This window comes from Amblyomma maculatum, chromosome 6 (genome assembly GCF_055883805.1).
Source record: "Amblyomma maculatum isolate TAMU_Amacu chromosome 6, ASM5588380v1, whole genome shotgun sequence".
Lineage (NCBI taxonomy): Eukaryota > Metazoa > Arthropoda > Arachnida > Ixodida > Ixodidae > Amblyomma > Amblyomma maculatum.
The window spans coordinates 56,580,589-56,607,260 of NC_139349.1; the positions used below are offsets into that span (position 1 = coordinate 56,580,589).

Sequence of the window (26,672 nt, forward strand, 5' to 3'; positions counted from 1 at the left end):
AACGGTATACACCTTTTGAAAGAAATTAAGAATCACTCATTCCAAACTGCCAGGCACTTGAACACCACCGCCCCAGTAGCAAAAGCCAAATCCAGAGGGCAGTCATTGAAAGTAAGCGTTACTATATAGTAACTGTAGTAAGCGAGTGCAATCATTTCAAGTAAGCGTAAGTAATGCGATGGCAGGGTTGACACTTAATCACCAATATAAAAGTAAAGCATATGCTCGTACATGCCCTGGGTAGTGGAAGACCAAATGATAGAGAAGGGCTCTTACCTGGAACATCCAGGTGAGTATTTCCTACAGAAAGGAAAAAGGAACAAAGCAAAAACCAAAGTCAGTAAACGACCGCAGGAAAAGAACATTCTGAACTACATAAAGAATTGTCAGGCCCCTGCTGCTTTCAGAGTAGTTGCCATTTACTTCGATATACAGGTGCACCTACTAGCTTTGGGTAATGTTCACCTTTCTTGCTCCCTCTGTGATAAGGGCAGCGATGACGAAGTTTCTCAAGGCTTACATATAGAATTTTCGTCAGCAACCAAATAAGAATGATATGCAGAATCCAATTTCTTGCAGGATCATTTAGTTTTCAGGATAAACATGTGAACGCCGGAGTACATGTGGAGGTTAAACGTGAATTTTCTTAATCGTAAATTCAGATCAATGGTCCTGGAGAAACTGCGCCGGTTCAAACTTGATTGGTGGGAGTAGTACAGCTTTTTTGGCCACTTACGATACAGAAGCAAATACAGCGATGTGTATTATAATCGATGCTGCGGTAAAGAAACACATGTCATTCTTGCTTTGCTGCCTACATGCAGCTGCATGTAGTAGTCCTTGCAGAGTTCTTGCGATGTTTGCAGAATAACATGATAAGAGAATGAGACAGAAATAAAAACACGCAACAGATGGCGCCAAATTCAAAGTGTTCTCCTCGTGGGAGCAAAATCATGTTTGAGTAGTTTTCCACTAACGTACAGTCACTTATCATCAAATGCACGCAATTTTCAATAGGGCCACAAATAAAAACCGTCGAGCAATCACTTGTGCGTTTTTCTATTTTTCAGCCTAGTCATCCTTGTCGGGCTGTGCGGAAAAGATGAATCCAAGAAACCACAACCTTTACCACAAGATTACGTTGCGTGCTAAGCGCATAATATGCAATCACGCTGGCATGGGTTGCAAGAGTTTTCGTCAAACGTCCCCACGGACACCGATTAGATAGCGTCCGAAATAATTGCTTCTACCTTCAGTTTCGATATCAATACATCACTTAATTACGCTTAGTGCTTGACTGTTTCATTGCGCCATAGTATTCCTAAACGGACTAGAAGTTAAACTTTGTTGTAACTACTTTTAGTGTTACATTTTGAGCGTTCATAGACATATTTATATTGTGCGCAGTCGAAAACGGCAGTAATCCTGCTCGACGACCGCCGAGCCCTTTTATTGCTATCACTGCCGCCATGTCATTCAGGTCTTCGGGGGCGGAAGTAAGCCTTATAAATAGTTTTATTTCCACGCCAGTGTGCTCGGCCACTGTTCACGATGTTGTCACCCCCACTACATCAAAATACACACCTTAGCATTACACCAGTACACAGCATGACGCAAAATACTGAAATAACGGCTTTATGGTGGCAAAAGGGGCACAATACTGATAAGCAAGTTGCAAGGAGGATAGGCTAACTTTTTTAGCATTTAGTAATACAGTTCGTGCATCGGCAAAAAGTTGTTCGCTAACAACAATAACAGCGTCATTCGGTCAGATAACAACTTAAATGAATTCGCGCCTAAGCTAAGGTAAATATCAAAATAATTATTCGTGTTTGTGTTTTACAAACAATCATGAACCGTTGTTGCTGCTGATGCTAATGGGATTTTCTATCACACGCGCAGCTTTGGCTAAAGAGTGTCATGGCATGAGGTATATTTTATTTACTCAAGGTGAGACCGAGGGCTCATTTTCCAAGCCCTCCTACCCTAGATAAGTCGAACATCACGACAGCGGAACACCTGGACCCATTGTAATAAACCAGTGAATTACACGGCGTCACTAAAGCAATGCGTGTTACTATTTTCAGTTTCAATGCCGTAATGGTGCCTGTGCATTCTGCGGTTCGTTCCTCGCATAACAGAACGTAGCCTCATAAAAAGAGCAGTCTCAAAATGAAAGATGTCCCAGCCGCAAACAATGAGACTTACATTATCAAGAATTGAGTTCGTGTGTGAAGACAGAAATCCATTCAATTATGAAAGAAAACTGCTCGATAGGGCTTTTTGGCCAGCAGCCTCGGCTCGGGCTTGCATTGCAAAGCTACTGGATGTTCCCTATTTAGATCACAGTTATACAGATCAATAGGTCAGAATATTTGTGGGAGGGAATTTGACAATGCTGTAATAGGACAACGTGATGTGACATTCACCTTGCAGTCAAATTGCTGTATGTAATGACCTCGAATAAATACGCATGACTGCGCGTTATATATAGACATAGGACGTAACCTATATCTTATCCGAGCCACTGCGTTCTCGTGATCGCCATTGTCGCTAGTCAAGCACGAACGATGGTATCTAAAACGCATACAAGGTGCATTTTAACATGAAAGTTGTAGAGGCACCTTTCAGAGCAAATCCCTATGCCGGCAACATGTTAATTCCTATTGATCGAAAGGGTCTGTGCTGTCACAACCACATCAGATGACCGAGGTATTAGAGCAAAGCAATTGTGCTGAAAAGAAAATTTGGTCGGTCAAGTGCAAGGATCGATCCTCTGTTCCCTATGACGGAAACCGGACAGTCTGCCCGTAAGCCAGCAAGGAACGCTTGGCTACTGGAGGTTCGTGGAGGTCTTGTACGAGCGCTTTTCTTCGTACAGTGACACATTGAGAACAAATTAAAAATGTGCTCGCATGTGAAAGGAGAGATCCTCTAAGGAAAATAAAAATACTAACGCAAACTTCACTGAACATGAATTTCACTGAATAAGCTGGATGACTGTATGAAAAGAAAGTTCACCTTCCTCATCCTTCCCATGAACAGTGGATTCAATAAAAGCAGTGAAGTGAATTAATATGCACTTGATTAGAATTCTACGCAACTAAAATCTTGGTAGAAACATTGTGCAATTGATTTTGGTATCCGTCCACAGCTTTTAGTGTAGCTAAAGTTATTTACCGCACGTAAGGTGCCCAAAAGGCCTAGTGGCATATTCGCTATCCGTTGGGATCAAGGCCTACACCAGGCCTCGGTACTAGTTTTGCTCTCTCTTGTTTCCTTTTGACGTTTCTCGAGACAATAAAATTACCACACGTAAAAAAATGGCCGAAAATCACTAATACCAGCAATGCCCTTGGTAAATAGGAGATCCTCGTTGTGCACTCAGAAAATAAATGTGATTTGTTCAGTTCATCATTTATGAAAAAAAAGTTGTTACCTAAAATAATCATGCAAGTAAAGGATCATTTTAGTGAAGATCATATTTAACCCAGAAAATACGGGCCTAAAGTGAGTAAGCGGTCTTTGCATCTCTTTTAGCTGTTCACCGATTTCCCGACATATTAGGCTATCTTACTGCTGCATTCAATGTGTCAAACTTGTAGTAAGACGCAGACCAGAAAACATCTGCGTTATTTCATTGACCAACATAAAGCCACCATGCATACATGAAGGCTAAGATTTCACGTCGCTAAGCAAAGCATAAAAGCAAATAGCAAGCATCATACTGAGAACGCTGATTGTGAGGATGATATTAACTTTATGGAGAGGAAGCGAAAGTGAATATGAAACAGCCTTGAATGATTTTCACACAACTGTCTCTCAGAATGCAAGCTTATACCTCACGGACATGGGAGGATCTATGGGCACCTATCTGAGAACGCTCTAGATAAGAAAGGTGAAAATATTTGTACACCTAATACGCAGGTGTATTGTAGAGAAGCTCAAGCGTCTGCACAGTACATCTGCAATGTTAAAAATGACGTATGCATGTTGTATTAAAGTGACCCGAACAATACTTAGAGCAGCTAGATGAGAATGCCTTGTAAAATCACTCTACTTCAATCAAGCGAGTAATCCCTCTATATCACCAGCCCGACTGCAAGCTACCCTCATTTTCAATACCATCGCAGCGAACAAAAAGTTCGTACTCTCCCCAAATCAGGAGAATTGCTCTACCAGTCAGCTAATTGTAATGGATAAAATCTAGAAAATCATCTCCAGCAAGAACGATCAATAAAGCGGTACATTTAGACTCCGTCATTAAGATATGATGAGACCGACATAAAAATCCCCTTTTTAACTGAGCCGTATGAACTCGCCTGCGTGGCCTAGTAGTAGCGTGCCAGACTAGGCATTCAATAACAACTGGAAGGTTTATTCTTATTCCACGTTCCCATCTCAAATGAGCAACCCAAATGAGCAACCCAAATGAGCAGCTCATTCAACCTCTCGGCCATGTCAGCTGCTAGCCACCACCTGCCAACGCCACGCTCGTGATTTTTCGCTCACTACGCCGACGCCGAAACACCGACTCCGGATTTTCTGCGTAACGCGTGCAGCTTAATGCTATCGCGTTAACTAGGTCATCTAAATGCGTTGTTCAGGATTCCCAAATTCGGATGTTTCAGTCCAATCATTTTCTTCTCCCCGACCACCGAGCGCTGTCCTACGGCTGCAAAGAAAATCTGGACACTTTTCTCCAAACATAAAAATAGAGAAATCTACAGCAATTTGTGAAACCCCTCACTCATTATTTTTTTATGTATTTACAGACACCGTGATCTTGTTTCTTTAGGGTAGCACCTGGTGGTCTGTATATCAGTTTACTTAACACGACTAACCAGTTAAAATTCCTGCAAAAAAAATTTGTGCCTGCAACGTTTTAACATCCTCATTCGAAAAGGATTGCGGCAGTTCTATATTTCATCACCCTCTTCTTAGATCCTAACAGTCAAGTTGTTTTATCTTCTAGCCATGTATAAACTGCTCATCTCATGTGTTATTTTTGTTTATAGCCTCACTATTATCAGCTAATTTGATTTCTCAGGTACGGTTACATGCTGTCCTGAAAGGACTCCTTTAATATTTTCAGTGGCAAAACTTCTCCACTGGTAACATGTGTCGAAAAACGGCAGTCGGATCTGGACGAAATTGAGCTCACTAATGTAAACAATGCCCTAGTTAACAGCATTGCGGGTTGATAATCGCAGCACTGCTAGACGATAAAATCAATATAACAGCTTTGTTCTGACCTCTTGTGTAACCAAGTAGTATTAGCTAGATGAAGCTCACATTTTTCGCGCCTATATACTGCAACCTCATTATTCGCTCATCTTGTACATGTATTTTAGCACAGAATGACGCTGCGAGGCTTTGGCGCTGGTTGCAACATGAGGTTGAAGCATGTGAGATGCTGCTTGCGCCTATAACTGAGCCAACAAATAGTAAAGAGTGATGCAAGAAAATTTAGGCCTTACCTTTTATGCAACAACATCTCAGAAATGCATGCGGAGTCAAAAAATGCAATACAGTCATTAATTTGGAGCGACAAGGAATCGTAGAGAATACACACATTTACAAAGCACAGGTTTTTATATCTTGCTCTAATATGAGCCTGGAGCCTCAAGCTGCTGCAAACGCTGCGACCGAAATAGAAATGAAGCGCCCCGCATGTTGAAAAATTAGTCCCTTAAAAGTGGTTAAGTTCAACGAATATTTCGCGTTATACATGTCGCTCATTTACTACACCCGGTTTGACAAGACTCAAAAAAAAAAAAAATATGAAACAATTAGGGCGCCGAGCTAACAAACTGCCTTTTGGCCTCACTTCTCAAGAAACAATTCTAGAGGAAGCAACACGAGGGCGGAGACGAGGACAACGCACGAACACCATGTCTCATCTTCGTCTTCGTCCTCGTGTTGCTTCTCGTTGCTAAAAACCAGTTTAAGTGACGAGGTGCTACACGTAATGCTTCGAATGCAACTGGTGGGCTAAGAGCCGGTAGTAGATTTACGAGAAAAAAAAAAAAGCAGTGACGTTCTACTTTTGAGAAGTTCAGTTTTCATCAAGATAAATGTAGTGTTATAACTGTGAACCTCCCGAACCGGCCTCTGGAACACGCGGAATAAATACGACAGAAATTTCTCTGTGCGGTAAGTAGGTGGTTCTAAATTTCCAAACTCATACAACGCAAAACACTAAGGAAGGAAAATGGTGCATCAAACTACGCAGCGCCACAGATTGGGTAGATTTTTAAATCCTCCTAGTTATAAAAACCTTCCCGTGCTCCAAGAAAACTCTTCCACTAACAACGCCCTGTATTTCGCCATACAAAGTGCTGCGCCCTCTGCTGGAGCAGCAGCCTGAAAGTTCCGACAAGCGATCAATACACTCATTACCGGAGCTAAATTTCCTTGAAGGGTTCACGGCTAAGCATCTGGGTCCGGATTCGCAGTTTTTATACGCGGTGTTCATGTTGAACATTTTACGGCTGCTCTGCAACTAAAGAAGCGAAGTGTTGTCTTTCTTGGTCGAAACTGAGTTGTGATTTCCCTCGTTTCCAGGGCCGTCCGGGTAACTGCTTTGTATACCGAGCATATGGGTACAGTAAGTCTAAAAAAAGAAAACATTCGTGAATCGTACATCAAACTTCTAGGCTGCTGCCCGCAGCAGAAAAATGTGACTGTGTCCTTGAGTGCCTCGCATTATTTAAAAGAAAATGCGTGAAAATAGTGAGAAGAAAAAATAGAGAGAAGAAAGAGGTGTATACCGTTAGCCTGAGCACTGCAAAAGCGAAAGAGAGAGAGAGAGACAGGGCAACAGTGGAAGGAAGAACGACGAAGTAAAGTGCAAGAAAGCATGTTCATGCTGCAGTGTTTCTGGAATCAATGCAATGCAAAGCATGTGAGCTGCGGATAGAAAATAAAAAGAAAAAGGAAAGAAAAAAGTACGTGCATCTAGGTACTATCTGCCTAAAGGATGGCAGCTAATTAAGTCAGGCACTTCTTTTCTAGTCGTTTGCATGTAGGATGCTTGAGGAGTTACTCTTCTAGGCCATCAGGTCAGCATGGCAGCAGGAGTACAGCGAAAAAGTTTGCGCTACTTGAGGAGAATGGCCGGTACAAATTAAACGGGCAATGAAGCTATTTAAATGCAATCATCCATGAAACGGTTCACCAATTTTAACGATCATGTTTTCATGGTGCTACCAAAAGCAAGTTCCGCCCATTATAAACTAACTGCCGGCTGTGTCACTGAGGAGCACGCCACAACAATTCAAAACGTAATTTTTGATGCCGCTTTATACCGCGCTCTGGCATGAAGTGGCAATAATTAGCCTGACCTCAACTAAGATGCGCACGTAGGTTTTGCTGAAGTCATAAGTCACAGCAGTAAGCGGCACTAAGGCTATCAGTAAAATAGAATGAGACTGATTATACCTAACAAAAATAACAATAAACGTTTTCAGTCGACTACAGTAACACTTTCATCATGGCAGTAATCTGCTTTAGGAGCGAGATCTCTACCCTTGGCACTGCAACTCCCAAAATCATTGACTCATGCGTTTGACCTTGGGCCGCTGGAGGAGAGGCACGGTCAGTGACGTCACTCCACATTACCCGGTGCGGAGAGGCGCCGCTACGGCGCTCGCTCGCAGCCTCTCCGCTGTAACACTACATAACTAGGAAACAAATCTTGCTTACGGAAAGCAGCCCCTTTTACTTTTATAGTAGATAATTCTCAAATTCATCAAATGGAAAATGTCCGTGTTCTAGGTCTTCTTCATACATCTGAGACTGGGACCCCTTGGCTAAACGCTACCCATAAATCGGCTCACGCTACACTTGGTCTGATTCGTCGCATATCTATATGCGCTCAGGCTGAGCGCGTTCTGATACTGCTCGTCAGCTCGTGCGCTGCATCCTTAAGCCGCGGATAGTGTACTAGGCACAATTTCATTGCCTCACCCGTCGTCAATGGGACTCGTTTGAAGCTATCGCGCCATAACCTATCTCCGTCGTCTTACACCCATACCAGTCCTCAAGAGTACGCTCAACTAAATACATTAACTAAACTCTTCGACCAGCGTGAGACAAGCAGAGCACAAAAAATGTAGCTTCAGCTCCATCGCTTACAGACTCTTTCTCCTTGGTCGTACTGTCAACCAACCCACAGACAATCGCTCCACTGATTCGCCGCCGATATCAGCCGCGCATTTACCTCCACGGTGCATAATATACACTGATGCATCACACACAGCACTGCAGGGAGTTACCGCTGTGTATAGTCCCTCCCATCCTCATCTGAAATCTCGCGCAACACATAGCGTGGATACATGCGCCCCCCTTCCTTGCAGCTTCAGGCGACACACCACAATTACTTTCCTCCCACTGGAACCCACATTTGATACTGCTCATGTTTACACTGATTCCCTAGCTGCCCTTAAGCAGCTTAAGGCTGTTCGGCGCATATTCCAAATTACAAAATCCATTTACCAGCTCTGCAAAAAATACCCCTGTCCTATGCGTATACATGGATCCGCGGCCATGCTCACGGTCTACATAATATCCATTTGGATACAATGACACACTTTGACACATCAGACATACCGCCACCTTCCCCTCTTCCCTCAGATTCGTTCATGAACCATGTTTCCAAGAAAGAATGATGATGATGAGTACTTTGGGATATTCTTGGGGAGGGGATACTGCACGCGGGTTATGCCGGCCTGAGTCGTGGCGGCACTCTTGGTGTCCAGAGGGAAGGGGAGATGGGATGTGGGAAGGGGGGTGGGGTAAGAGAAAGAATTCGCGCCAGCGAACACGCACTCTAATTCCTCCGTGTTCGAACCCTCTCCCTCGTAATCTCACTCGGGAGGAGGATGTATCTGTGCGCCGGAATCGGGTAAGAGTGGCTCTGACCCTTTTACCATGAAAAAAATAACTAGGCGGGGGGTTTAACTGCTTCGCCAGCGCTTGGTTGCTCAGCTTGGTCATGGAGGAGGTATGTGCCAGTCTGGCTGCGTCAACGCTTCGGCGCAGGCGTCAGGTTGATGTAGAGCCATGCTTAACAAAGCTTACACTCAGATAACAGGTTTAACTGGATAATTTGTTGGTTCGATTATGTAATGCGGTTTAATGTTCCAAATCGACTCAGGCTATGGCAATGGCGTAGTGGAAGTTTAGGATAATTTCGATCATATGGCTGGTCAGTGCACTGACATCGCACGTGCACAAGTGCCTTGCGTTTCGCCTCCATCAAAACGCGGCACCACAACTGGGGTCGAACTCTGGCCTGCTGGCTTAGTAGAGTCACCGTAATCACTAAGCCGTCGTGGCGGCGCACTTTTTTTATGAGAGTTTTAGGAGGTTATGAGAATGCAGATTTGAATTATGTAAGATACGGTGATTGTTTGTGGCAGAAACAGTTATCTGAAGTTCTTCCGGCGAGAAATAGCCCGAACTTTAGTCCACTAAGAAATGTGGTTCCGGGTGCTTTTTCATAGCGAAAAGCAGTAATAGTCTTCTTGAGTTCTGTGATCACGTAGGTACAGCTAGAAGCAATATGAAAGGGAACACGGGAGCGCGTGGCCTCCACGCTTTCAAATGCGCTGTCACCGATAGGTGATATAAATCAGTGGTAAAGATGCAACCAAAGTAATCTTGGTCGCCTCCTCTTTCCGAGCGTACCCTTGGTGCCAACTATTCTCGTCTTGTGTTGGTGGCAGCGCTTTGCAAAGCGCGGATGCCACGCGCTCCCGTGTTCCCTTTCATTTTGCTTCCAGCTGTACATACACGATGAGCTGACAGAGCGCTCTTCAAACCAACGAAGTGTATGCGGCAGCGGTCTCACGAAATGCTTTATTTGGAGTCGCTCGTGATCGTAGCAAATGCTCACCCACGAAGATCTTAAGGGGCGGCGAGTAATAGCTGTTTAGTGCGAGTTTCCTCCGCACGCATAAGCTACACAGCAGATTCTTCAAATGCCCAGAAATATGCACTGCAGAAGTTTTTACAATTCGAACGACTTGTTTTCCATGAATCAGTTAACTGTCCGCGTTTGAAACGTTCCTGACGCACATTGTGCTTTTGTAATGCTGAAATATAGGCGCTTAGCAGCTAGTCGTGACCGTTCCGCTTGTTCTGCAGTGATGCCAACCAAAACGCGCACGCGGCGTTGCTTCCACGATGGCGATTCCGAGGCAAGCTTACTGTGCCGAGATGTAGAAAGCGGGAACGACAGGAACACGATGGTTGCGCCCTCTCACTGAAAGCGTTGCGTGCTGGCGGCAGCATACTATTTTACAGAAGACGATGGTGGGCGCGAAAATCGGAGCGCTGGAACCATCCGGCTGGACCGCAAGCCACAAACTGATCGTACAACACCCCATCGCACCACGCTGGCATGCGGGCAGAAAATGTGTGACACGCATGCTTCTGCCAATCACGAGAGTGGGTTAAACTTCTTCCTTTGCGCAACGTCGTCTGCGCGTCATTTGCTCGCAGCGCATATGCTGATGTGGTTGCAAAACAGTATAAATGCATCCTGTCTGCTCGTCAAATTCGGAAGAGAATATTCGGAAGTTCTAAAACAGCATTTTGACGTGACCACGTTTTTTTTTTTTTTTTTTTTTTTTGTTCAGCGCATGCAAACGAGACCGCGGTGGATGGATGGAAGTTAGAAGCATCTCCTTTGAAACTTGGTGGTGACAACTCCCACTATACACAACCCGCCTTTATATGTTTGTAAAAAAACAAATCATCAACGTTAACAAATTTCTTCATTCTCTTGGTATGTTTATCATTAAGTTGCATTTTTAATACTGATTCATTATCTTTACGTACCTTTCCTGCTACTTAACCGCCAATCCTCCAAGCACTTCTTGGTAACAACTACAGCAAATTTTCAGATTTCATTTGCTACCTCTAAACCTCAAGGCCCGAGAAAGTGGCTGTGCTCGCATTGACATCAGGATGGATGCGAACACATTCCAGTATAAGAGGTGATGTTCAATTATTTCTGGGCATTTACTACACATAAAACAGACTCCATCCTCTTGCTTGAGCAATTTCAGCCTAGTGGCACCACCTGGTTTCTTATACCTTTTTGAAGATGAACCGACCCTTTTTGCTATACCTATAGGAGGGGCAAAACCCCCGCACAAAATTAAAAACAAAAATGTTATTTTGGCCTCACGGATGATACCTTAGGTAATATGAGGTCAAACGAAAGTCATTTGGGCCGTTTATAATTATTGAATATACTAAAAACTTAACAACGACAAGTTCACTTCGAAGGGAGACGTCCTGCTTCCATACGCACCGCCATATGTTAGCAACGCAATTTTACCGTAATGAAGGCGCGAACGCTAAACTCGAGAAAAAGCGCATAAAAACGCCAGCGCATGTTAATGCTCAATTTGAAATAGCTTTTCGCCAATGCGCACTTTAAAACATGTTATACCCTATACTTGTATGGCCCTTTTGTTCTGGTACTACATTCCGCAGCGTCAGATCTTCGCCTCTGCGCTCATAACTTTGGTAGTGCTGAAAGAAACTACAGGGATGAAGTATTCGTCATATGCGATCACTGCCGCTTGGTTACGGTGTGAAGCCACCTTTAAGGGTTAAGTTTGTGCGCCTCGTAAAGCGCGCTGCACATTTTTTTAGAAATTGTTTTTGCTCGGCAATACTTTTTTCATGGCTGAGCTCAAACCCTGCAATTACAAACTCCTAATGCAAAAACTGAAAGATATTATCAATTTTAGTTAATAAGCTTTTGGCCGTGTACGGGTTCAGACACAATTTAAGTGAACACGGCTCCACAAGCTAAGCACATGCGGAGAACCATCGCGGCCAAACCCGTAGTGAAACCCATGCGAAGTGCCACACGACATAAAGCATCACCTCGATATTCCCCTTCTCACAACCACTGTGCACTTGTATTAATTCCAGACCGTATACAGGAGCTCTGCAAATGTGTGGCCACGGGGAGCCGCGTTCCCACTAAGTGTGATACCTACTGTACATGGCGTTTGCCGTAGCCCCCATAACAACCTAAAATAAATGCGAGGAAAATAAACTTTTTCTTACTAACATTTTTTTTTTACCACCTGAAGAAAACTCCCTATATATCCACTCTCCTTGATGCATCCCGACTACTTGGAAAGCCGCGATACAATACGCTAGAATTCGCTAGAATACGCTAGAATTCGCTAATCGTCTGAGCCCTTTCTTCGCCAATTTAAACGGGACAGAGGGAAACTGAATCAAATTATTCTATTCAGCGAAAATTCATCGCTTCCTCTTTTTGGCTATAACTTATGCTTTCCAATCATTGAAACCGTGGTCATTGCGTTTTAAACAAACTCCTCTCCCGTCGATTAAAACTCGCGATGTCCCTACAAGAGATGGGTTGCAGTGTCTTGAACATAATGGCGGTTCATGGAATTAGCGCCCTAAAAGAAAGGTGTCAACGCACGCATTTATTTGCGATATCTGTCTTTGAAGGCAAAACCTGCATGTTGTCTTGGCTTTTTTATAGTTTTCGACGAGAGTGGTCTGTGTGATTAGGTCGCGGTACTCGGTTGATACAAGCCAACTGCGACCCGTCCTCAGCCTTCCTATAAAACATAAAATCCATTCATAAACCACAAGTTCTGCCCTCGCAATCATTGTCCCAAGAAAAGGTTTGGAAGAATATGCTATATTTTTATGCTTGTTTTCGGCGGTGCGCTTCCGCTCTATATCTTCCAAGCACATAGACAGTAAGCGACGACGAATTAATAAACCTCATTTCGGCTGTGCAAGAAACCGCCAAAATTAACCTTCTTTCGTGGCAGCGGTGATTGCCACTCATTAGCAGCTAATTAAATCCCCGAATGGACGATACCACTGGGAAACTCCAGTTCAGTTCAGTTCAGTTCAGTTCAGTTCAGTTCAGTTCAGTCGTTCAAGCGTGTCCGATTCTTCGTGACCCTATGGACCATATCACGCCACGCTTTCCGGTCTCTCACTATCTTCCTAACATCTGCAGCTCCTCGAGGATGCCATCTAACCATCGCGTTCGCTGCCTACCCCTTCTCCGGTGACCCTCAACCTTTCCTAACATCAAATCTTTCTCCAGCGACTCCTCTCTTCTCATCAGATGACCAAAGTAGCTGAGCTTTAACTTTAGAATTTGACCCTCCAATGAGCAGTCAGGGTTTATGGTCGACAATATCGACTGATTTGATCTTCTGGCCGTCCAAGTATTTCCTGCCAAGAAAACTCTATGACTGGGAAACTACGTGGATTCTAAGGATTACTAAGAACGCAGAGGCGTAATCGTTGTCATCAGCGGCAACTATTCGGTAATTTAAGAGACGCAGCAAGTAGGCTATTGATCCATAAGAGATAGCCGACACGATTGTTAGGGGTCACTTTTGTACAGGTTAAATAATTTAGCGAATTTAACGCGAATTCAAGATGACTATGTGATAAACAAAAATACGTTTCTCCATGCGGCAGTGCCCGGTTGTGCTTAGCGAAAGAAGCAGGTGAAAGCGCATGCGCGTGAAAAAGCATTCGGGTCATTCCACTGTTGCGCTTAAGGACACTTACTTCCAAGCGGCACCGACTTTGAGCGGTCGGTAGATATGCTACGGCTGCTACTGCGGCTGTGCGCGTCAGCATCCGAGCGAGCCTCCATGGACTTGGAGCGGTTCTTCTTGAAGCTCAGCCTCTTTCGAATCTTGCCTAGTAACGTCCGCTTCTTAGGTTTCTCCGGCCCACCTGCACCAATGGGAACGGCAAAATGTGTCCGGCCAATGGCAATTATTAGCTTGGCAAGGAATCCGTATTTCGAGAAGAAGAAAGTAAATTATTGCACAATATAATGTGGTTAGCGAAAACAAATCCATGGTGTTGCGCTGCAAGATATACGCTTGGAGTAGTATAGTTGGAGTAGACAAGGTTTCAAACGGTTTTCAATAGCAGTGGCTAGTCACTCACACGGGCACGGAGGCAGGGTAGAGATTTCCAGTTTCTGATATTGGTGATGAGGATTTTTGATTCTAAGCTTTTGTGTAGAATACGTGGAAAAAAGAAAGCTATACCGCATGCATGGTTGACAGAAAAAAAAACAATCAAATGCTTGAAGATTGTGCAATCCGCGCCCACTAAACACTTAATACTCACCTACTGAAATGGCTATGTAAAAGCCCTGGTGTTCAGTACGCGCTACATTTCCACGGTACTTTATAACATTATTAAAGAAGAAGATGAGCACGTGGTTTATTCGCTATTCTCGGCTACTTGTCCCCTAATTGCCTTTTGCACTTTCACTCAAAGCACAGTGGAGGAAATGGAGCCCCGGATACGACTCTTGTCATTCGTTCTTTTCAGACGAACTGGTTCTTTTTTATGTTTCCCCATATACAAAGTGTTTCAGAGTTTCCAGTCTTTTCGTAATCAATTTCCTCATGCACCTGAGAAATATTTCTCGTTATTTTGTATTTAACACACGAACCAGCGGAGGCATGCAGTCTCGTCTTCAATCTTCAAACGATGACTCTGCTTCCTTTGTGAAGGTGCGTAATTTGCTTGCGTAGAACAGCGCGAAAAAAACGACAGGGACGAAGGGACGTAATTTGCCAGCTTCGTGAAATGGGATTTTTATATATATTTTTGCCGTAGCCGCAACAACGTTGCTCCCTGCTTCATCGCATCTTGCAACTAGAGCCCGCTGACACTAACAGCGAGACATTTTTTCCTTGCACCAACAAAGCCGGGAGGCCGAACCTTATAGCGTAAGAAAGAAGCGACAAGGGCAAAATATCATATTAAAACCTAACGAAAACTTGTCAAGGCTACTAATACGGTCTCAATACTTTCGGGTACGCTTTTAGTTATGTCCACTAATACTGATGACCATGATCTCTATAAGCAATAAGTAACCACTGTAAATATTCATACAACCATCACGCTCAGACATTAGGAGCCAAAAGCATGAAATACATTTTGGCATAAAACTGCTAAATCAATAGGACTATTTTGCCCCGATGTTAACACTGCGATCGTATAGTCTTTGTAACGGTTAATGTTCCTGCATATTCGCCCTGTTAGAGCATATGCAGCATGATTAACTCTTCCAAGTTAAACCCCAACGCCCTCTGTCGGCAAGGTTATGCAGGATAACATTACCTTCGCCTTCCACCTCGCTGCAGGATGACGAGACGCTCCTGTCGGCAGAGTTTTGATTCTGCTTTCGCAGACTGCTTGGCGAGATGGAGAGAGATGTGTCGTCCACCTGCGTCGACAATGCCGAATGTATTAGCGAGTTAGTCATAGCAACAACCACAGCGATGTGGAAAGCATGATTCGTGGTTCGGCAGCGAGCACACAAGGCAACTCAAAGAAGCTTGCACAAATAATTGCAGAAATGCAGTTCGCTTCGTGCTCTTTGTGGGGGACGCTTTAAAGGGACAAAACACTGTCCGAAATATACGATGAGATTATGACGGAACTGAAAAGATCTTGCCCAATATAGTGCAGGTCGACTACTACCATAGCCAAGAAACGAAGAAATCGCATAAATATAATCGAACTTCTTTCCGAGTAGCGAGCCAACATTATCACTGTAATACTCTACAATGCCTCATCACGGGGAAAATACAACTGTTTTTTTTAAGTGCACAGTGTTCTTCATTCTTTCAGATCACATTCTGCGCTTTCTCCGATGCGCCCACCATAAAATCGCGTCTCATTTTGATTTGTATATGATGCGCTTTTACCGTTTGTCACTAGATGACGCCACAGTGACTTCCTTGGAAGAAGCAGTCACAACGGCGCCCTAAAAGACATATGTTCCTGTGTCATAACAGCTTTGAGTGTAGAAACTGAAATGGACGGTACTGTGCACTAAAAATGCCTAAAAGCTTCCCGGAGGGTGAGATTTCTATTAGTGTTCGGTAGATCAGCTTTTTCGATGTCCAATCGTAATCCTGGTCGCAGCTCATAGTTTCCTGCATCAACCTATATAAAAATTAGTGCATGCGTGTACTGATCAAAAAATTATACGCAAACTTTTTCGTAGGCCTTTCCAATAAAAATACTTATAAAATGAACAGCATTACACAGGACCGAATGTGGGACGAAAGCTTTGGCTGCGGGCGACCGAACGTTGCATTGAACACAACCAGCATTTCGTTGAACGCATCTAAGTTCACTGGCATTCTATGCAGAATCCACTTTCATGCCCTGCGCATTACGATGCCGGCAGGTGCTTTCCTGCTCCACTCGATCCGGTCTCCGCGGCGGCACGCATTGATGCAACTGTCCTCCTCCGTCTCCAGTTCGTCCTCCTCTGTCTTGCGAGCGCAGCGGCGGAGCACTTATGAAACGGCGCACCTGGTTGCCGTGGTAACGGCGCATGCGCACTAGTAGTCTCTGCCGGCTCCACGAAATGCTCTTCTACTAGCCTAGTGTAGCTTTCGCTGCAAATTTGGATGCCTAAAGATCGATGTTCTGTCCCTTTAAACTACAGCTTGTTCTACGAACATATGCCCTTCGACTTTGTATTCTTCTCTCACGCAATACTGCGTGTATAGTTGTAAATCTCGGAGAACGGCAAGCTACACTGTTTCCATCCAGCTAACGTTTACATGATGTTTTTACCGGCCGAAAATGAAGTCTGGAGCATAAAATTTTCGTCATGACGACAGGCCACTTAAAAGCCCAGAGACGTGTTCCTGATTATATAACCCGCTTTTCTCAGCAGTGCTTTCTCCGATGAAGCTTCGAGCTTCGTGTACGCACTAGAAATGACTTAAAATAGCAGCTGCTCATGTGACAGCTTTCTCTGAAGGCCAATACGTAGAACTATGTAAATTTTACCATGATAAAAATCACGTAGCTAGCCGGTTTTGGTGATCTAGAACTTTTGTATTGACACTTTTTCCTCATTCCAGTAATTAAATATAGGTAATTAAATTTTATAGCGAAAAGTGCTATAGAGTTATGATGGGTGACTCTTAGTCGGTTTCTCTGGCCGGCTCACCGTAGCTTTAAAACACTCGGTTACTTTTAGATGAGGCGCTCTAATATATAGCATAACCGGTGTTTTTTCAGAATGTCCAATTTTTTTAAAGAAAGGTACCTGGCTCCAGATTTACTTTAGTCCTGAGGCTATATTGTAAGATAAGGCGGATACAGGAAAGAGGCAGACTGGTTTAATTAGATTGCTTGTTAAGAAAGTACGGTATACTTTTTTCATTTTTATTTCATGGGGTACGTTGTAGCGGGCAGTACAATGCTCAGAAATGTCCCCCTGATAAGCGGTTTCACACCATAACACAGCGCTAGCGTGCGGGTGTGGCGTAGATCGCTCCATCTAGAAATTTTCGTCACTTCTGGCATAACCTGCGAGCCAGACGGGCGCGCGGTGGTTCATTGTCAATTTCGGTTTGAGCGCGGAATCGCTGATAGCCGCCGCGTCAGTACCCAATTCGCGCATTTCGCTCGCAATCTGGCCTCACAGCGTCGAGGAGGAGCGATCCACAGCCGACGCGCCCGATTTAGCTGCGCTGTGTTACGATGTGAATCCGCCGATTAGGCTGGCCTCTGCGGACCTCGTAAGCACCCCGCAACTTCCTTCAAGAAACTTTTTCTTGACTATAATATTTTGGAGGTCAACCTTCAATGCTCCAAATACAGCAGACCCCCCCCCCCCCCCCCAAAAAAAAAAAAAAAAAAAAAAAAAATTAAGTTAATTACCGTATGTGGTAACAGGCTAAATAGTTGAAGTATTCTACCACTCACTTGCCTGGTGTGTCCCACGTAGCACCCAATATAATCTCAGAGATAAATTTTAAAGGTAGTTACATTCTGGTGTGTGCGTGTGTGTGTGTGTGTGTGTGTGTGTGTGTGTGTGTGTGTGTGTGTGTGTGTGTGTGTGTGTGTGTGTGTGTGTGCGTGTGCGTGTGCGTGTGCGTGTGCGTGTGTGTGTGTGTGTGTGTGTGTGTGTGTGTGTGTGTGTGTGTGTGTGTGTGTGTGTGTGTGTGTGTGTGTGTGTGTGCGCGCGCGCGCGCGGCTCAGGGATTGGTACCAAAAAACGACGCCAAACTATCACAAGTATACTCCACTATTAAAAATATAACAAATGGGATTTACTTACTTGTCGGTACAGCCTATATACTAGAATATTAGTGGAAAGCATGTGACACGTTGTAGTCATAGCATTAGTTTTGTAGTATGATTCTGCTGTCATGTACGCTGAAGCAAGTGCACGCAGAAAAGACAGTTACTCGTGTTGCTAATATTGGCGAGCCCTTGAATTTAACAGCGCGCTGGTTGTTGTGATGCTCACATGGCCAGCAAGCCATAATATTTAATAAATTTGCGAGATGTGACTGGGGATCTTCATTTCTACTTTCCTACTTTACATTATTTACACGTAGCATATTGCGGTTTGTCAAGGGTCCTTATAGATTCAGGCACGAGGCACATGTTTCTCAATTCCAGTGCTGACAAACATGTTTCGAGCGCAGAAAGGAACAGTGTGACCGCGGAACAGTTTCGTTCCTTCAAATATTGTGGTGTTTCGTAGCCTTTTTAGACCACTCGGCAACAGTATTGCTTAGCTACGTCAATTTCTATCCATGATTTGTTATAAGTGTGTTATAGCGTTTTCCCCACTATAGTGAATATATCGCAACATGCCTTTATATACCAGAAAAAGTTTCATTTAACGGGTACTCAGCGTCCCTAACAAAAATAGCGTAGAACCCTAACAAATATAGCGTAGAAGGAACCATATTGTATTTTCCGTTTGGTTGAATTATTGCTCATTTGTTCACCTCTAAGCTTTAAAACTAAAAGCACTTCACAGTTGTGCGAAATGTTTGTTTAAAACATTTTGATCAAAAGCACACGCGGGATAACAAGGTAAAGTTCATACCAGCTGTCCCATTTCGAATTGCATTATCAGGTTAGAGTTTGGTTTAGCTGTATGTACTGCAATATTGTGTTATTCTTGGGTATTATTAAAGCAAATAATAACAGGGAGATGATAACGTGAGTGCACTTAGGTCGAAAAGTTATCTTTCTAAAAACACCAAAAGAGAATTTTATTTTCTTTGCTTAAACGCGTCCAGAACGTCCGCTTGCATTAAAATAGACATACACACTGATATCGAGCTATTAGAAAAGTGTAGTCTCAGTCAAATGTCTACATTGTCTTTGTAGTGTAACTACATTTTGAAAAAGACTTATTGTTGGACAATACTGGCAAATTGTGGCAAATCCCGAAGCCACACGTGTCCTACGAGGGAGGCCGTGCTGAAACGTTTCCGGTCATTTTAGACTACCTGGTGTTTAACATGCGCTGATATAGCACACAACACAAGCGTCTTATCTTTCGCCTTTATCGAAACGCGGACGCCATGGCAGGGAGTTTACAGGGTGCTCCGGCTCAGCTTTAATACGGTCAGATTTACTCCTAATGCGCTCACAGTTTAATTCATTATAGCAGATTTATTTCAGGAAGCACGCTTTGAGCTTCTTTTTCGCTCTTGAGAATGAAATTTTGTGTTACGGGTTGTTAGGGGAAATATTTTAACTGAAAGAAAAAAATCTTCTATTTAGAACTCGCGATTTTATATAAACAATACATGTCTCATAATACCTTTATAAAGTCTGCGTCGAAATTAATTCATCATTGATCATTTTATTTCAAAAGCATCAGAGCTTAATAGGGTTATAGCTAGTAACGCTTTATTGTCCATAACTTCCATTTTATTTGGTACATATATTCTGGTTAAAATGAGAGATAGACTGCATCTTTAAGCCAACGAGAGATGCTACGAGAAGCTCTCGCTACTTTCGCGCCGCATTCTCTTTTAGCCAGAGCATTACTTTCTCGGTAGCTGCGTCCCCAAGTAATAGCGCTGCCTCACGTCACTAGTACCAATACGATATTTATATCAGCTCAAACAGCGCTCGAGTAGGACGTGTCCGCTGCTCCTTGCTATTGGTAAGTATGAGATGTATAAAGTTTTCAAGTACTCGGATATGATATTTATATAATACCGAGCAAACGCTAAATAGCGGTAACACAGCTACGTCAGAACTGCCAGCATATATTTACCTAGGACTGCGAACCAGATGTTACTACTTGAGTGTCGTAAGGAACCGCATTTAAGTTACCCTCGCGAAAAGATTGCACGAGATTATTTTAAAAAGGTATATATTCTTGCCCCGGACAATTTGATTGCTTTATGATGGTATACCATCGCAAGATTATAAAGAGCAGTTTACTGAGAAAATGTGGCAATTAAAGAAACTGTAACAAAGGTAAAAACGAAGCAGCATAAATTAACTTAAAGCAGGCTCAGCAGCAAATGAATGAAGCGCTGAGGTTTGCACGACATCACAGCGCAGCGTGAACCGAGAGGTTACAAAAAGCAGCAAGTCACTCGTTACGAGTGCCGTCCGTGAATAAGCACGTGTGACTCAGTACCTGAGATACCTCACGCCAATGTCCCTCCTTGTCGATTTTCACCTACAGAGACGAATGGTGCACAGCAGAATCGTTTATGAGAACATATCGCGCATCTGTCAAAACAGTCCACAAGTGACAAAATCGAAGCAATATACACTCTGCATGAACGACTGACTTGTAAAACCTGGACAATGCGCCTGGTACATAAAACCCGCATAGAAAAACCCTGATTTTCACAATCATTAAAAAATAAAGAAGGCTGACCCTTCGCGTCAGATACATAATAAAGATTTTAACTTCCGCTTCCATTAAAACGCATAAAGTTTATAAGCATACTCGCTTGCTCTAGTATACAAGAAATATTAGAGTAAAAACGTTCCGGCATTTTATTGATTGTCTTGCTTTCAAAGTGTACTTGCTAAATTATTAATTTATTCGGCGCACTAAGAAGTAAAAAATGGCGAAATTGCACAAGGCGTATGGTGCAAATGCTACAGGTTAAGGTACTGCACTGTTTTAAAGCACAAGTGTGACAGCCTATAGTTGCAGTGCAACTAATTCTGTCTCTGAACGGCGGAGGACACAATTAGCGCTTTCAAAACTTCCTTGGCTAGTAACGCCAAGTCGACGGTGGTTGATACAAGGAACACATAAAATTAAAAATTGTAGTCCGAAATTTATGTGCATATCCCTAGCAATATTTTCGCAGTAGTTTACTATTCGCGTATTTCGCTATCGCTATCGTAAAAGGCGTCGACAGCTCCAATGAAATTGTCATCGAGTAAATACGTGTGCACTTGTGTTTGTTGTGTGCACGTAATTAAGTTAGTAAAGGCAAGCAAACACGAGCTGCAAAACGTACCTTCAAACTCGGGCAGGCAGTCTCCTATTCAGGCACATGCAAAAAGAAAGGCACGCGGTTAGAAACGCTAGAGAATACACACACACACCCACACACACACACGCTTATTTCTCATGCCTAGATACTGCATGCAGCCACGAAGCCTAACACAAGCCCAGCCTACAAGATATACTCTCTAGAAGATTTCAATGCGAATTGCCGCATATAGTGCGGAAAACTGAGTGTTCTGCACATCCTGGAAAGCGTCGGCGAAGATTGGGCAGTTCATGTTATAGCATCCGTAAAAATGGAAGTAGAATGCCTTGCTGTCGTTTCAACGCTCGCACTTCATGTAGCTTCACTGCCACGTTACATCCAGTACCCCACTACGCTGGTAGTGATCAAGAACTCACATCTGTTGCACTTAGCTACACTGGACCTTTTCTTCGGCCCGCCAGCCTGGACGCCTTAAAGGCCCACTGTCCACCCTCCGGTCGAAAATATTTTCTTCCATGGTGACTGTGAGATTTCGCCTCTAGAACGCAAGGCCGCAAAAGTTTTTTGAAAAGAGTAAGTAATAACGCAGTTACAGCCACCGCAATCACCCGATTCTGTCATGCTTCTCTCCTTCCGTTCCCTCGCAAAGGTTTTTTACTCTCCTGCCCGAGGTCGTCTAGCCTCCGCAAGACAAATTCCCCTTCCTCCTCGGCGTTTGGCGGGAGGTGGGACGTGGCACTCCGCGAGCGCGAAAAAAAAAAAAAAACGGCCGAGGGAGCGCGCGCCGCTGGATTCAGTCTGGCCGTGGCGAGGGAAAAGCGCGCAGCGACAAAGGCAGCGAGCGGTAGACACCCATCCTTCTCCCGTCAGTCACCGAGACGGACCAATGGACGTCGTTCGCGGTACGTACGTCATTACTGGGGCCCGTCGGGCCAGCGCAGGAAACGAGGAAGCTGGCTTCCCAAAGGAGAGCATGAGAGAGCTTTGAATTGTATTTTCGATGCTTTGCGGCGCGCGTGTCACTGTAGCATTTTGCACAGACTATCTCCGGTACCTGACCGAAACACTGGGCTCCTTTGCTGAAAAGGGCCTTCCCTGGACAGTGGCCCTTTAAGTTTTTTCACAGATTAACAAGTATTTACAGGTTCGTGCTTTGAAAAAAAAAAAAAAGACAAAGAGAGAGAGAGCTGCCTTGGAAAAAGATGTGTGTGGGGTGAAGAGCAATGCGGACACTATGTGCTTTAAATATTTCAATGAATAGATAATTGAGTAACTGAAATAACTGTTCAACTTCCTGATTTTTAAATTTGAACGGCAAAATTTTCTTTCGAAATTCAAGGCCGTCATAAGCATTGGTGAGTCCTTCTTTCAGTATTCCTCAATCAAAGACTTGGCTCTAAATGTCGACATCAAAAATAAGCACTTGAAAGTTCGATGATTTGATTTTCACGCGCTGCACATTTATGAAATAGCGTCGATAGCACTTTTTATGCAGAAATCGTTCGTGCATTTATTGATGTCGTAGAAGAAGTTACACGACCTTGGCAAAAAAAAAAAAATAATAATAACGCCGGCGCACACAAACGTCATTTTAGAAATGCGCAGAGCGTGAAAGTAAACTGAAAGTTTTAGGATGCCTATTTTTTACGTTCTATATTTTCGAGCCAAATCTGAAAAATCGGCTCGCCTTTGGTGTTGATGGCTTTCAATTTCGCAATAAAAGCGAAAAGCAAAAAAAAAAAGTGTTTATTATTTTATCGAGCTAATCGTCGAATTATTAAGCGCAATAAGGTGCACCGCAAAAAAAAAAAAAAAAAAAAAAAAAAAAAAAAGAGCACGCGAGCCGAGGGCAAAGTGGGAAGTGTTTGCCAGGGCGCTCGGCCAGCGGACGGGCAGCAGAGAGCGAGAAGGCGTTAAAACATCCGGCTGACCCCTCTCAATGTTGTGATGTTAGCCTTACCGGCAGCTTGAGCGAAACCGCGCTTCTGCGCTGATTCGACGGTGCTGCTCGTCGACGCGGTGCTTTCCCGATGCGCGCGGCTTCGATCTAGTTCGTTGTTCAATACCAGCGCTCGGAAACAAGCGGCCCGCGGACGTTTGTAATGCGGGCGGCCGGCTACAAATATTTCAGCCTGGCTTTTGAAAACACGAGCTGGCTTCACTAGTCAGCTTCACTACCAGCCTCGTTTTCAGCTAAACTCAACTAAAAGGCCTTGCCCACAGACAGTAAGCGCCCTTTGTAGTAATCAAAAGAGACACTGGTCCCTTATTCAGCACGGAATTCGGACGGACCTTAACTGCCTTGAAACGCGAGATTTCAGACAACCCGCCCTCACTATCATCTCTAAGTCCATACTTTTTCCTCTCGAGGGTAGGTGACAGCGGCTGTGAAATCGCTGACAGTGACAGTGGAATCGCTGTGCCGTTTCAGTAGCTCTGTCCAATTCACCATGAACTGGCGAGCATCTGGAATTTAGGCGGAAGGGAGCACGCACTTACCGAGTGTCGTTATCATTTGCTAGAAGAAAATTAGTGTGGAGTTTGAAAAGCGTTGTATCGCGTCATTCTGTTTATTTTGTTGTTATTTGGTGTTTTTGGTTTACTTATTTCTTATTTCGATTGTTTCTTTTGTAATTACCGGCTGGTAGCCCGTGAAGGACGAAATTTTCCCAATGCGACCCTATATAAATATGAGTTTGTAACCACTGTTCTGTATACCGTTACTACAGCTTCGCATAGCGGTCACAAACGCATATTACTTGATCTACGTTTATAGATCGATTGAGTAAGGCGTTTTAAATTTAACCAGGGCGGCGGTCACCTAGATTGAAAGTGAAGACATTAGCAAAAGCGCCATTCCGCCGAGCAGCCTCGCCGATTCGCCTCAGCAGCGCGACTTGGAAATGGCCGCTGATAGAGTGAGCATCGAAACATAGATGTTGGTCAGCCGGATATGTCGACGCTTTCTTGCTCCCTGTTGTGCACGTGATGACAGAGCGCATGGCGTGCAGTTTTGGCGAGTTGGGCCACCGCTCCCGTGCTCTGTTCTACTTTCGGTGCACCTATACATAATGTCCGCTTTGCTGCGGAACTAGTCATCTGCCCAAGCAGCAACAGGTATCTCTTGCAGTTCGTCAAATACAAATCCCGACAATAAATCAGTCGGTATGTACCCCTTGCCGAAATGTTACAGTCCAGGGGTGTTGCTAAGCTAGGCGTAGAGGAGCTGTGTCCTCCCCTACTCCAAAGTCTAGGAAGTCAGTGTTTCTTTTCTAAACCACTTTGAAGCAGCAATGGCAACGCGTATTTCTGCCCTCTTGTATGCAGTCAGTTCAAGTCGTAAAAAACTACAGAACAGAGCCACAAATACGACAAAATATTCTTTATTTCTGTCTTAAACATCAGACTTTTTTGTAGTTTTGTAGTACTTTCTTATAGATCTGCTCTTTCTGTCGTACTGTAGTCTGTAGTACTCTACTGTCGTCACTACAGAAATTTCTGTTGTCACAACAGCTTCACTGCAAAAACCGCAAAGAAATTCTGTTCTGACAATAGAAAATATCTTGTGTTTTTTTCGACTGGGACGTGTTGCTTCCAAATTTGTCCCTTAGCGTGGCAGTCTTTAAGACCCTAAAATTGAACCAATTGGCCCTACAAGTTTCATTGCTTTAAAAGGAGGGAACTCACCTGGGCTCTAAACTTTTAACAGACTGTATGTGCGAGACGAAGTCGGGTGAAATACTGAAACAGGCTCATACGTGTATCCCATAATGATGCAAAAGTACCGGAACCACAGAAAGCATGCCAAAGTTCTCTTGGAAACATTAGTGATCTCAAAGCACTCTGTTAGCAACCAAAATGCCAACTTAACAGTTGCCGCTGTCTAAACATCCCAGGCAGTTGAAGCCGCGATATACCAGGCCCAGTACTCACCCTCTGAACGCTGTGGATAATTAGTGTACTCTTGGTCGCTGTGGGGCTCCTGTTTTTCGTTTCCAGTTCTTTAAGAGCCGCCTCCGCTAGTGACCCTCCATCTGTTTTGGGCAGAATGAACATTGAAAACGTGTGTTATCAGCTCCGGGCACTGGGCCCGATATATATATCTGATAAATGCGCGGAATCTCCATGAGCCACATTTGAACTGAAATCACACGGGTGTGCAACCAAACCCACCGCAAAGCTGTCGTCGCCTTGTGCACATGACGTATGAAACGTGAGACGTACGCTCCACAAAGAAAGAAATGTATCAGAGGACTGATTTTTAACTAACTGCACAATGCTGCTGCTCTATCCAAAGGAGGCGGACACTCATTCTGAAGAAGACCGGACAACGGTAGATTTTAGTTTAAAGACACGTCGCTCCTTTCGTAATCGGCAAAGCATGACAAGCGGGTACCCTCTGCCAGAGCAGAGGAGAACAATTCGACACTGCGACACTGCGCTACATTGAGTAGCGGCTAGGGATCCACTTTAATGTGGTACTTCTGCACATGTGTAAGTTTCCTTTTTTCGTTTGTTTGTGAGCAGCCCGCCAGGCAGTGCCACATGTCTGAAGTACTTAGGAGTGATTGCCAAACCACAATAATTATTCCTCTTTATTTGCATCAAAAGTACTTTCGCTTCCCACTGCGTCTGGGCAACACTTTTTAGCTCTGATTTGTTGGCCGCGCACTATCTTTCATTCAGATCCGTATGAACATGTTGTCTTGTTGCCCAAGCAACAAGTATCGTTCTATAACTCCAAAGGAGAGTTCTGAAATAAATGAAGCGGCGTTGCGTATGCCAAATAGTGGCCATACTTCAGTGGTTTCTCTACACACTGCCTCCCCTCCCCCACATTTTTTTTTTCTGAAGGCGCCCTTTAAATCGTAATAATTTCTTTACACTGTAGACTACCGTTGTGATTACCACTTCGCAACATTCATCCCACATCACTGTCTTGAGACTTAAAAACCTCGCTGATTTCAATCCCTGGGGAAGCCCCTCAAATGCTTTTCGCCGAGTTTAAAATAAAGGAACTGACAATAAATGGCAAATATAAATAAGTGAAAGCGCTTGTATGCAAGCCTATTTCAATAAAATGTGTTCAAAAGATTGCAAGTACTTTAAAGAGTACAGTAATTTCCTGAAAGGTATGTCGTTGGCGCTGTCTACGCAACAATAGCATCATATAACGGCGTTGCGTGCGTGGACACCAATAGCTTCCACACTGCGCTTGTGCTGCTGTTTGCAGATTCATTCTGTTTGATTAAAAGTCAACATCAATCACTGTAAAATATAAACGTATAATTATCGGCCGTGTATTCCAGAAAGGTGTTAATTTCAGTTTCAATAACAACGTTGCCTCTGATA

The 26,672-nt window shown here is 43.9% G+C and overlaps 1 protein-coding gene across 4 annotated transcripts in view; it reads right to left on the reverse strand.

The window, feature by feature from the left end:
• The window catches only part of LOC146185807 (uncharacterized), a 178,566-nt gene that overhangs the window by 10,202 nt on the left and 141,692 nt on the right, over window positions 1–26,672 (reverse strand). For 3 of the 4 annotated variants that reach the window (XM_084606743.1, XM_084606741.1, XM_084606745.1), the window contains 6 exons: window positions 25,254–25,354; window positions 21,345–21,368; window positions 20,501–20,542; window positions 15,187–15,292; window positions 13,606–13,776; window positions 277–300 (listed from right to left, as the gene is read on the reverse strand). In XM_084606743.1, the coding sequence (XP_084462869.1) occupies window positions 277–300; window positions 13,606–13,776; window positions 15,187–15,292; window positions 20,501–20,542; window positions 21,345–21,368; window positions 25,254–25,354 (468 nt within the window). The remainder of the gene's footprint in view (window positions 1–276; window positions 301–13,605; window positions 13,777–15,186; window positions 15,293–20,500; window positions 20,543–21,344; window positions 21,369–25,253; window positions 25,355–26,672) is intronic. The other variant, XM_084606742.1, reaches the window with a different exon arrangement.